Source organism: Thalia democratica, chromosome 4 (genome assembly GCF_965202585.1).
Source record: "Thalia democratica chromosome 4, ktThaDemo2.hap1.1, whole genome shotgun sequence".
Taxonomy (NCBI): Eukaryota; Metazoa; Chordata; class Thaliacea; order Salpida; family Salpidae; genus Thalia; species Thalia democratica.
The window spans coordinates 54,831,190-54,844,111 of NC_139168.1; the positions used below are offsets into that span (position 1 = coordinate 54,831,190).

General features: G+C 26.3%; 1 protein-coding gene across 2 annotated transcripts in view; it reads right to left on the minus strand.

The window, feature by feature from the left end:
- Positions 1–12,922, minus strand: part of LOC145832912 (protein HIRA-like) — a 74,165-nt gene that overhangs the window by 43,957 nt on the left and 17,286 nt on the right. For both annotated transcript variants that reach the window (XM_082940114.1, XM_082940113.1), the window contains exons 7-12: positions 7,836–8,005; positions 2,842–3,033; positions 2,573–2,678; positions 1,686–1,844; positions 1,102–1,181; positions 457–595 (exon numbers count right to left, since the gene is read on the minus strand). In XM_082940114.1, coding sequence (XP_082796240.1) covers positions 457–595; positions 1,102–1,181; positions 1,686–1,844; positions 2,573–2,678; positions 2,842–3,033; positions 7,836–8,005 — 846 coding nt within the window. The remainder of the gene's footprint in view (positions 1–456; positions 596–1,101; positions 1,182–1,685; positions 1,845–2,572; positions 2,679–2,841; positions 3,034–7,835; positions 8,006–12,922) is intronic.

Sequence of the window (12,922 nt, forward strand, 5' to 3'; positions counted from 1 at the left end):
AAAAGTTTTTGGAATCTTACAATAACAACAATTTCTAAAGCACTTGCTTTATTAAAACTGACGTATGTTTCTCTGTGTAAAACTAATGATATTTCTACAGAGTTTTTCACAAAGCTTTCTAAAATTGTTAAAATTGTTTAATATTTAACATTGTTAAAATATATTGTAAATTAATAATTCAAATTCTACAGACAAATATTATCTCATTTTCCAAGCTAAAGTTTTAAGTTTAGTTTATTTTTTACTTAAAGTATTAGTTTCATTTTATTTTTACTAAGATATTGAAAACATTTGGTTGAAATACATCTAAAATAAATTATTTATTATGCAATGTGTACTGTTTAGAAGTACAGCTTTGATTTGGAGTAACTACGTATGCATTATTTTTGAATTTCTAACATTTGAACGTAAACAAATTTTAATTATTGTTTTTATACAACATTTAACTTTTCTAACTTGTATATTTTTTGTACTGCTTTTGCTAACTAATAAATCTTCGGTAGCTTCTTCTACATCTATTCCCTTGCTTGGTTTTATGTTGCTTCTAAAGTCTTTACTAAATTTTGTTTCACTTCCGAATGGTTTAGGGATTGAACTAAATAAAGAAGTTTACTTTCACAGATTATTCTATAATTTTAAGAGCTAAGTTTAACCCTAGCTTAGTAGAGATGCTTTCAAATTCGAAGTTAAACTGCAGAAAGCTACGCGTCAGGTTACTGCAAGTTTTTTTTTTTAATTTTTTTTATTTAGCCTTCTTTTAAAAGTTTGTTCAAAAATTATTAGCAGAAACGTTGCGAATCGTCTAAACATTTTTTATGATATGCTTAACCTTTTCAATATGTTAATACATATTATGACTTCAGACTTTTTGACAATTTTCTAATATACATCTTTCAGAGCCCTTTTTATTACTCAGTATAAAGGCTCAAACGATTTCGATAAACATAAGCCTACTAGTATTTAATTTATGAAATTTAGAAGACTTTATTATATGTCAAATTTTATATTTAATTATAAATGGTAAACTTTTTGTAATTCTTTTCTTATATACATTTAGCAATCATTACACAAACAAAAACGATAAAATAAATATTCAAAAACCCAATTGCTTCAATCGATTCTACAAAAACTGGAATAATTCTTCTCCTTCCAGATTCCGTTCTTGATTCTTTTTGTGTTTTCTATTTGTACATAAATAGCCTTAAGAATTAACTAGTAACCACTAACATTCTTAATCAACAATCATTTTTAACTTCATAGTAAATAAAAAAAAAGTTATTTTAATGTGAATATATAAACTATATTTTCTAAAGTTCAATTGCTTTAATTTGAGTGTTTAATTTTTAAATAAAGTTTTGAAAATAGTTTTAAAGAATAAAAATGTTTTAAAAAGTATGTTTTAACTTATAATAATATTATTATTTATTCTTATTTAAATTCTATTATTATGTCACTGTAACTACTTTTCGAATAAGAACTATTTTAACAACTGACAATCTCTTATAATTTGATATAAGAGTGAAACATTTTATCGATTGTTATAATCTGTGACAATAAAATCTAATTCGTCTCCAAAAAGATACTTAAGTTATGAATATTCCATTGTTTACTTTAAATCAAATTATAATATTTATTGTTAATGAAGAAAAAATATTAAATATTTGTTATGAAATTAATTTACTTACATTAAAATTGTTACAATTAGCTGAAAACTTTTTTTGAAATGACTTATTAAATTTTTTTGTTGCTAGTTGTGTCTGCTGAGCCGTTAACATGGCTGGATTTTCAATTACTAATGGTTTATTTATGCCAGTTTTTCCATATATTTTCATTATCAATTCTTGCTGTATTAGAATATATTCATTACTAACTGATTTAATTATGATTTTAGGATATGGTTATTACAATGTTCTAACTTAATATAATAAATTAGAAATGTTACAATAATAAAATATATCTAAAAAAAAAATTTGAAACACCGGTTTAATTGTCCATTTTAGTTAAAAACTTATTATCTGGGCTAAGATATAAATACTTTGATCATAAAAATTACAATTAAGTCTTTACAGTTTAATGTTGACATATAATTTGAATAGAAAAATGTAGAGATTATTACATGTTTGTTTAATTATAAATTTTAATAGCGAAGAAGCACATACTACTAAAATTATTTTTAGGCTGTAAAAAGAGCGATTTTGATTTGTAATACTTTAATTACGTAGCTTTCATAAATGAAGTTTTTAAAATTGACACCAAAAACAATGTTAAAATTAGTCGATAAAACTTTTTAAAACAACTGTAGCTACTAATGGATACTTCAGGACTAATGTAACTAATGACGTTTCCTATATGATGTATAAGTTACCAAGGACTATGTCTGCTTGATGCGTTTTAGTAAAACTAAACAAGGGACTGGCATTGATAGTCATGTAATCTAGTATTAGTTTTATGATACTAAAAATCTTGGTAATGCTAACAATTTTCTTAAAAGTAATAAATTACTAATATTATTAGTTTATTAAGTTACAATAATTCTTTTCAAAACAAATACTAGTATAATTAAAAAAATAACTTTTTCATGCGAGTTAAAACAGTACCCTAGCTCATTTTCTTCAAAACCTAAATATGCTACAGTACCATCCCAAGAACAGCACAATAGATTTTTACCGTCATGAGACCTAGAAAATTTATAATATCTATATTTTGTACTAAATATAACATCAATAACAAACTCTAAAACTAATGTTTTAAAATCTATTGTTTAATAAACTAATATAAAAACCAAAAACAGTTTTAAATATATACATAAATTACTGTATAAAAAAGTTATATTTAAATAACCATGAAATATCCATTATAGAATCATCAAACATGTCATGAATACAACAAAGGGGTCTTTCCAGTGATGTTAACCAAATACTCAGTGATCGATCTCTGCTACCAATGGCAACACATGTAAATGGTCTTTGGTTTGTATTTTTTGTTTCGCTAAGATTTTCAGCTTGAATTGTTTTGAAAACATTACCATTGAACCTTAAAAATATAACAGATAAGGAATTAAGTGGTATAACAAATATTTTACTATTTTTATTACACTTAAGCAAGCATAAAAATCAAAGAAAAAGGCTATATACTATTCTTATTAATATATAATTGTATACATACACAGCACAACCGTTCACAAATAAAATATATCCAAAACATTATCACAGCACAAATACTACCACTAAAATTTATTCACATATTTAACACAGATCCGGTGATATGTAACATGATAAGACTTTAAAAATTATAGATCAAAACAAGCAAAATCCCGTCAGAAAATTAAACCATTTAACTGCCCTATAAATATGAACAGCTCTGCAGAGTTATATAATTCCCTTTTTAATTTTCAATTTAAAAATGCAACTTCAGAAATTAAAGGACTCTAACATCTGTTCAAGTTTTATGGGCAGCGAAATGCAGTTAGTTAAATTAAGTATTTAAAATAGCTATCCTCATATTCTAAAAGGCTTTATTTGTCTATTATATATAATAGACAAATATATATTTATATAATATATAATATAATTATATGTCTTGTCAAATTATATTTAACAATTTTTTTATAATGATAATTTATGTGAAACCGCCAATCTTAATTTGATTAAAAATCTGACGTTTTAACTTTAATGGGATTGATAGCTTTACTTACTAGTAGTAATTCACATATGAATGTAAAACTAAATTTTCTGTTTGTTATACATACAGGCTTCACAAGTTATTTTTTTGTAAATCTCTTCAAGTTTTTTGGTTTATTTTAAGTATAAAACTAAACTTAAAATACTGTACTAAATAGTTTAAACACAAAAAGCTAAGATACTGTAAAGCTAATTTAAAGGTGTTTTTTTTTATTTGATGACACAAATTTGTTTATCTTTATGATAGAATTTTTGTAGCAATTGAAATTTCCTTATTTTAGATAAAAAATAGAGTTTAAAATCTAGGTTTTTCCAGGTTATTCTTGCCTAAATTATCAAATTCCAGGTATTTTGGCAACATAGTGGAAAAAATTTACCAAATAGTTTTTTAAACTTAATTTTAGCACTTTATTTAGGGCTCATGTTCCAAAATTTATCTTAATATACTAACTGTGTTGCTAAACTTTATTCAGGTCAGCTATATTTACTAAAACCTAATAATTTGCAGTTAAAATTAATGTTAATGCCATCATTAGACTTTATTGCGCAGAACGTCCATATCAAAGATAATAAAGAAGCTGAGAATACAGAAATTCAGTTTATGATGCTATCGCAATAAAGGGGTTGCGTAAGGGTATTAGGGAATAGAAAGGGTATAGAAGACATTTTAGACTATTATAAAAAACAGATTGAATTTATATTTTATTTACAAACTAAAACACACAAAGAACAATTGCATACTACAGAAGGCTAAACTAAAACTACAATTTGTAAAAACGATTTATCATAAATAAACATTAAGAGTACTAATAGGTATCCTAGAACTTAACGAAACATATTGTGTTTAGATCAAACATAATGTTTATACGAACCGAATTCAACACGGATAATAAGACAATCAACTACCACACTTTCTACTGCGAGAAATTGCAAGTAAAATACTGTTTTAAAATCATTGCAAAAAGTGTAACTCCTGGTATTAAAACAGTTTATTTCTATAACACATATTTACGATACTTCAAAGTGAAAATTAGCTTTTATTTAGTTCTACGAAAAATTCCATATTTATACACATTCTTTAAATTTATAAAATGAAATGTTTATTTCATTACAATATGGTGAAGAGGTACATATAGGTTCGGCAGGGAACAGATCACTTTAGCACGAGCGTCACTTTTGCACGAAGACTCTTTTGCACCAGGGCCACCTTTTGCATGAGTGGACAATTTTGCACGGCGTCACTTTTACACATGGGGACACTTTTGCACGGAGGGTCACTTTTGCACAATAAAAAATTTTAACGGCAGCATTTTTGCACTACGATACTTTTGCATGACGTCAAATTTTTACTGTGACATTTTTGCACAGCGACATTTTGGCACAATGACTTTTTTGCACGGAACATCACTTTTGCATGCAGACCGATTAAATGTTTTTTAGCTAGTACCGAATCTGTAATATAAAAAAAAACTGAAAACTAAAATTTTATAACAGACTCATATCAAAGACAAAAAACCAAAGATTTAAAATCTTGAACAGTAAAAATTAATGTAAGAAACAAAAAAAAATTGATAAAATTAAATTATTTTATTAAGATTCTTCTAGGGACAAAAAAAATAATTTATTTAAAATCTAAGATAAAAAATACAAAAAGTGTAAGTCTATTTTAAATTCTAATTTGTTAATTATCAACTGTGCCTTTTTTTATATTTTACTTTACTATTACAAGTTTATTGTCAACATGATGGACCTAGGCATCAAAACCTACGCCACTTAAACTGAAAGACAAGTAACGAAAAATAAAAATAACACAAAAAGCTTATTTATTAAAACAAAGATAAAAATATAATTTAATATAAAATTTATATATTAACATAAAAAGCAAAATTTTTAACCACAAACTTATACTTATTTACGCTTTGATGTAGAACAATCAACATCAAATAATTAAATGCATTGACTAACAAAAAAATAAAAACCTAACCGTCCAAAGGACGTTAACAATAAACTGGCCAAATAAATAATCGTTAAAGACATTGAAAAGGGACTCATTATTAACAGAGTAAAGGTGCTACTAATAAAATTGAACTACAAACTAAGCTATATCTTAAATTAAATCAACGGTTGATAAAGTTACTTGGTAATTTTACTAACAAAAATTTTATTCAAATCAAACTTTTAACTTCAATTGAAATTTTTTAACTTTTTTGCAAGAAACTAATTTATTCGGAAATTTGTTCTATATAAAAAACAAATTATGCCAAGCCTCATTATTGAAATAATGTTTGCATGTAATTTTTTGTTTTTCTCTTTCAGTAAGTAATTAGTTTTATAAGGTTCCAAAATTGTTTGTATACTAATTGTAGTTTCACCGTTAACTAGTTTAAAAAAGTAAAGAGGTAAAATTCAAGTCTCCTGTGTTCTAATGATTTAATATTAAGTTTTGTTAGTCTATCAAGGTAAGACATATAAGAAATATTGCAGCGGTTGAAGATTACCCTGGTACATTTTCTTAGAACAGATTCTATATGGTTAATTTTTTTTTTTAATTATGGAAACCAGATTGGTGTGTTGAGAGTTGAGGAAATTCAGCTCATTTTAAATAAGTATTCAAAATGTTATTAGCTTTAAAAAAAAAAAAGACGTACTTATCTAGTTTATTTAAACTAAAATTATAAATATGATTAAAGTGAATTATAGTGCGTTATTATTTTGTTCTAGATAAAACTTCAAATAAAAACTTTTCACTAAAATTTCATTTAAAACTATTACATTTTAAGCATTCAAAATAATTTTTGTTTAAAAGCGAATTTTTTTAAGTTGATGAAAATAAATCCTTATATTATATTTATTAAAAGTTTTACTAAAGAATAAGAATTAGAAGCGTGCAAAAGTAAAGCTCTATTCAAAATTGACCGATTGTTTAAAATTTTTGCAGTGCATAAATATTTCCGTGAAAATATAACGCAGTGCATAAGTTTCGACATGGAAAAATGTCGCCATACAAAAATTACTGTGCGTTCAAAAGAGTGGCCGTACAAAAGTGATACCGTGCAAAAATGTCCCCTTGTGTAAAGTGACGCTCGTGCAAAAGAGTCGCCGTGCAAAAGTGACACCCACTCAGCTCAGCAACATCAAAAGTTGTCCCAATAAAGGGTAAAGAGGGACGCTTAATGAAATAAATAGCTAGGGACTTTTAAATGGATCTAAAATTGATGAGGAAAGCACTTTTGCACGAAGACAAATTTGCACGAAGGCTAAAAAATGCACCAGGGAACAAAACTGCACGAAGACAGTTTTGCACCAAGGGTCAATTTTGCACGAGTTACATTTTCGCACGAGAGTAAAAAAATAATTAAAATAAAAATAAAATAATAATTAAAAGATAAGTTAATAAAAAAACAAAATGAAAAAAAAGTAACTGACCAAGGGTAAGGGTTAGGGGTAACAGTGATAGTAAAAATTAAAATATATAAATAAATAATAAAATATTTTATAAAAAATAAACATAAAAAAATAAAACTTTATAAAAAAAATTTAAAAAATTTTTTAAACCTACCGACCGAGGGTAAGGGTTAGGGGTAACAGTTATAGTAAAAAAAAAAGTAAATTGAAAAAATATTACAATTAAAAATAATACAAAAATTTATAAAAAATTCCACCTGTGCAACAATGTCTCCATGCAAAATAGTCTGCTCGTGCAAAAGTGTCTTCGTGCAAAAGTGACACTTTGTGTAAAATTCTCGTCGTGCAATTTTATCCCCTCGCACAAAAGTATCTTCGTGCAATTTTGTCCCCTCGTGCAAATTTGCCAGCTACCCATACTTGATAGTTGACAATCATGAACAAAATTTAACTTATATTGTTAGATATAAAAAATATAAGTCAAACATTCCAAGATATTTAACTACTTATCAACTTAATTGTTCAAACACCCAGGTTTTCTTTTTGCCTAAATTTTAAAATTTCATGATTTTCAAGAATTTGAGATTTTAATAGAACTCTGTAAACAGCTTTTAGTTTATTTAAATTCTCACTATTTTTACTTACAATGCAAATAACCTTAAGTAATTTTAAGAAATTTAGTTTAACTACTTGTATGAAACCAATTTACGTACTATCAAAGTATAACTTTATACCACAACACACATATACCTGGTACATGTTATAGCTTTTCTATGTCCAACAAAATCAAGTTCAGTAGTCCATTCAGATCTTTCTATAATCTGAGCAGTTGGTCCTTCTCCGTTCATGGCATGTGCTGATGTAATAATGCTTCCCTCCGGTGACCAATCGAGCCGCAACACATGCGTTGAAGCATTTGACTGAAAGCGAAAAAAATAGTATAAAGCATAAACCATAGATTTAAGCTAAAGGATTTCAATTCAGTATATTTCTATTTATTTAGTTAATAAATAGAATCTGTGAGACAAAACATTGGTTAAGGCAGGGTTACCAAAGGTTTTTTGTAAATTTATTCCAGGTTTTCTGAATTTCTTCCAAGCTTTTAAAAAACAAGATTTTTTGTCAAACATTAAGTAGTATAACATTGAAAAAATACTGAAAACCTACTTAAATGAGTTTTTTAATAAAAAAATGTGATGTCACAAAATTTTTTTGTCTTAATGATAGATTTTTTATATGTAATCAAAATTTCGTTACTTTCGTGAAAATAGTTCAAAATTCTGGGTTTTTCCAGGTTTTTTTAGTGATTTTTGTTCAAAATTCCAGGTTTTTTCAAAATTTCTCAAACTCAAGGTTTTTCCACGATTCCTATTGTTTTGGCAACCTGGTAAAAGTAATTAAATTAATGTAAACTGCTTTTGAATTAAGATGTAGTATTCGTATTGTTACAAAAACAAAAGAATGTATCGGATACCCTGTACAGTAACCTACCATGTTACTTTTTATTTTGAACCAAATTCTGCAGGTTCGAAGAAACGTGGCAATTCAAACTTAAGTTTTTAAACTGTTATACATTTAACCAATTCGTCATTTATGGTATGCAAAGGTTAGTTTATACAAAACTAAAATTAAAACTAGTGATCTACCGAATCCGGATCTTTTTTTAACTTAAAATCAGGTCGGATCCGCATGCGGATTTTTCATATATTAGGATTCAAGTATTTTAAGTTTTATGTAGAGTCAATGGAGAAAAATATTAAAAATTTAATTATTAGAATACCAATAGTTTTCAGCAGTGGTTCCCAACCTTTATGATGCCCCGCACCCCTAGAATTTAGTAATTTGTTCTCGCACCTCTTGCAGTACATGCAATGATTTATTTAAGTATAATTTAAAAGAGAATGATGATGATTTGTATATCCTTTTTTTGATAAGGTACTAAATTACCTAAAATTAAATAAATGGAAATTAAAAAAAAAATAACAAAATGCATTCAAACTATTTTTTTTTCTAAGGTAGAAAACATCAGAACTCACTCTCCCCTCTGCAACAATAAATGTTTTCTGAAGGTCAAGCAATTGAGTTTTGAGGTCATCACTTGTTATTCCACCTGCCCTATCTTTAAATTTTTTTTTTAATTTACTTACCTTTTAATCAAGCGAAATGAAAATAAATCTATCTTAACACAAAAAATGAAAACTATTATTTTAACTAACGAAAAAAAAATTATCTTGTACGTTTAGTGAAAAAACCCCTAATGAAAAATACTCCAAGGTATTTAAAAAAAAAATTATTTATGTAATATTTTTTTGAAAAGATTAAGAATTAAATTTAAAGTCCGCTTTAGATTTAATAATTCTTTTGTTCTTGTTCATTGCACAAAAGTTTCTCAAGACGTGGCACTTTGTTGCTGATACCAATTCGCATATCTACCTGTGCATTTAAGCAATATCTAGATTTGGTTTTTATTGACAATGAGTACTAAATCAAGACTCGCACACGTAAGTTGTCGTGAATGGGATGAGCATACTTACTGCATTTACACAAAGTCTTGGAAACATGTTCATTGCACAACATTAATATAGTTCCAAAACTTTGCTTTCAAACAGCACTTTAAGAAAATGGTTTGTGCACATTTCAATAAGATTATATTCTAATGTTTCATCATCCGACATATAATCCAAAATGAAAGTATGACACAATTATCAGAATTTTAAACTTTTTTATATTATTTAAATTGCTTGTTAGCTTTAAAAATCAATAGTTATGCATTGTTTAGTAAAACAAATTTCTGCTTACAGTCGCCTAAGTTAAGAAAAATATCCTTATTTAAAAAATAAACTTCAAAAGCCATCTCCACCCCTGGAGTGCGGCCTCGCGCCATATAGGGGTGCGAGCACCGCTGGTTGGAAAACCCTAGTTTACAGGGTTACAAGAAACAGGGTTGCTACTCTTTGAGTCAAAAAACCCTCCCTGAGTGACCAGAAACTTTCCTGAGTTTCCTGGAGTTTTTTTCAAATTCTCAATTTTTTTTTGCTTCTGGCGCAAATTACTAATACCTTATGACCATTTTTCTTCTTTAATAATAAAAGGAAGGTTGTATGTGTGTGCTTCTGCATTAGATGTTTACTAAACTTATGAAAAAAACTCTTTTCAAAAATTCAATGTTAAAAGGTTAAATCAATTGATATTAAAAAACTAAACTTGTGCACAATTTTATGTAAACTTGATAGTTAACCTTATACATAATAGAAAGTAGTTTAATTTTTTTGACATTTTAATTGAAAAACTTTAATTAGTCTATAATAATAACTTCCCTATGAAGTACTCACTTAAATGCATATATAATAACTTCAATTTATGTCTTTCCTAGCAACTGTTTTGAATGCAGTAAACAAAATTTAAAAGCTTAATGTTACTGTAAAAAAAAACCTGCAAAAAAAGTTTAAAGAACTAACTAAAGTAATACCTTATAACAAAGTACAAATTAATACTTAAAACTGATACAATATAATCTAAAAGTAAATAGTTTATTTTATAATTAGTTTAAGATGTTTATACACAATATATTTTAAATAACTAAAAACATAATTTTGATCCAAAAATAATTTTACATTAGTATTACCTAATAAAAAATCTATTGTCTAATAAAAATATCTTAATATTTACTCTATTTTGTAGGTAAGCAATTTTTAAATTAATAGTTTTAATTTAGTTTTTAAGTTTATCAGCGTTATCCTTAGCAGATGATTTATAATAAATTCCTTTATAATAAATGTTTCATTGCTTCGAAATCAGATTGTTTGTTGGCACCTGCAGTATATTTGTTATAATCTTCATTCAAACATTTGTTTGAGTTGTTTTGTTACTTTACTTTTTTTTTCTTTTAACTTGCTCAAAGCATCACCTTTAACAAACATCTTTAACAAAGCGCTGTTGCTCAAGATATGCCAAATATTGGGCCCTAGAAGATTTTACAAATTTTAACAACTTAGTTCCACTGTGCTTGGTTTTAGTCTGTTTGCATATAGATGATCTTTGATCATTCTTCGGGACCTTATTGTCATCTCTCCCATTTTAGTTGACTATAAGTTAATTTTAAAAATAAGGGCTTATATTACAACATAGTTTTATTAAAATACATATGCAACTAAAAATAAAAAATTTATTAGAACTTTTCAATGCATAGTTAACTACAACTTTCATTTCTCTAAACTGTTTGTTTTTGTTTAACTTTAGTCATGATAAATAAAAGTTTTAAACTAAAAAAAAACTACAATCAGGGTTGCCACTCTATGAGCCAAAAAATCTTCCCTGAGTGACCAAAAATTTCCCTGAGTAACCTTAAATTTTCCTGAGTTTCCCTGAGTATTTTTCAAATCTTAAAAAAAAAAAATTCTCTTCTAACACAAAATATTAATACCTCATTCTCATTTTTCTTATTTAATAATAAAAGGAAGGTTGTATGTGTATGCTTCTGCATTAAATTTATGAAAAAAACTGTTTTCAAAAACTCAATCTTAAAAGGTTTAAACCAATTAAAAATTAAAAACTAAATTTTTGCACAACTTTGTGTAAACTTGTTAGTTAACTTTCTACATAAAAGAATAAAATTTAATTTGTTTGACATTTTAATTGACAAAATTAAATTATACTATAATAATAATTTCACATGAAGAACTCACTTAAATGCATACATAATAAATTCATTATGACTTGTATGTCTTTCCTAACAACTGTTCTGAATGCAGTAAAAAAAACTTAAAAGTTTAACATTATTGTAAAAATGTATTGATTAATGCTTAAACAAATAACAAATAACTTTATTATTTAAAAAACAAGAACTAATAGTACAACTTAGTGTTTTTTAAACTACATAAGTAACTGAAAATAAAAGGTTTATTAGAACTTTTCAATGAATAATTAACAACAACTTTCATTTCTCTAAACTGTTTGATTTTACTTAAGTAAATATAAATTTAAAACTTAAAAAAACTACAAGGTCAATACTAAGAATATTGAAGAACTAGCCGCAAGGCTAAAAAAAATTCTAAATAACCACTTAAATAATAAAAGTTACTACTTTTGAACAAAATATTGAAACTGGATTAACTAAACCTCATTATAGATCTAGAAAAAAAATTCCCGGAGATTTTCAAAAACTTCCCTGAAATTTAGAGAAAAAATCAAAACTTCCCTGAGTTTCCCTGAGTTAAAAGAAAAATGTCAAAATTCCCTGAGGTTCCCTGAGTTTCCCTGAGATTTTCTACAGTTTAAAAATTCCCTGAAATTCCCTGAGTTCCCTGAGTTCCCTGAGTGTGTGGCAACCCTGTACAATGTTAATTCTAAGAATATTGAAGAACTAGCTGCAAAGCTTAAAATTTCGAATTAAGCACTTAAAAATAAATAAAATTATACTTTTTGAACAAAATATTGAAACTAGATTAACTATTCTAGATCTAGAAAAAAAATTTCCCTCAAATTTTTAGAAAAAATCAAAACTGCCCTGAGTTTAAAAAAAACCTAAATTTTCCGAGTTTCCCTGAGAGTTTCTATAGTTTAAAATTCTCTGAGTTTCCCTCAGTGTGTGGCAACCCTGAAGAAGATTTCTAGAAATTTCTTCCAGGTTTTCAAAACTTCTTCTAAGTATCAAAAAGTAGAAGTTTTAAGTTTGTTTTTAGTATAAAATTCATTTTATAGTAGAAAACTGTCTTAATTACTATTACAACGCTAAAGGTATTGTAATCCTTATCAAAATGTGTTTTTTAATAAAAAACACTTAGAAACAACAAAAAAAAATTATCTACTTTACAGATTTCTTATGTCAAATCAAAATT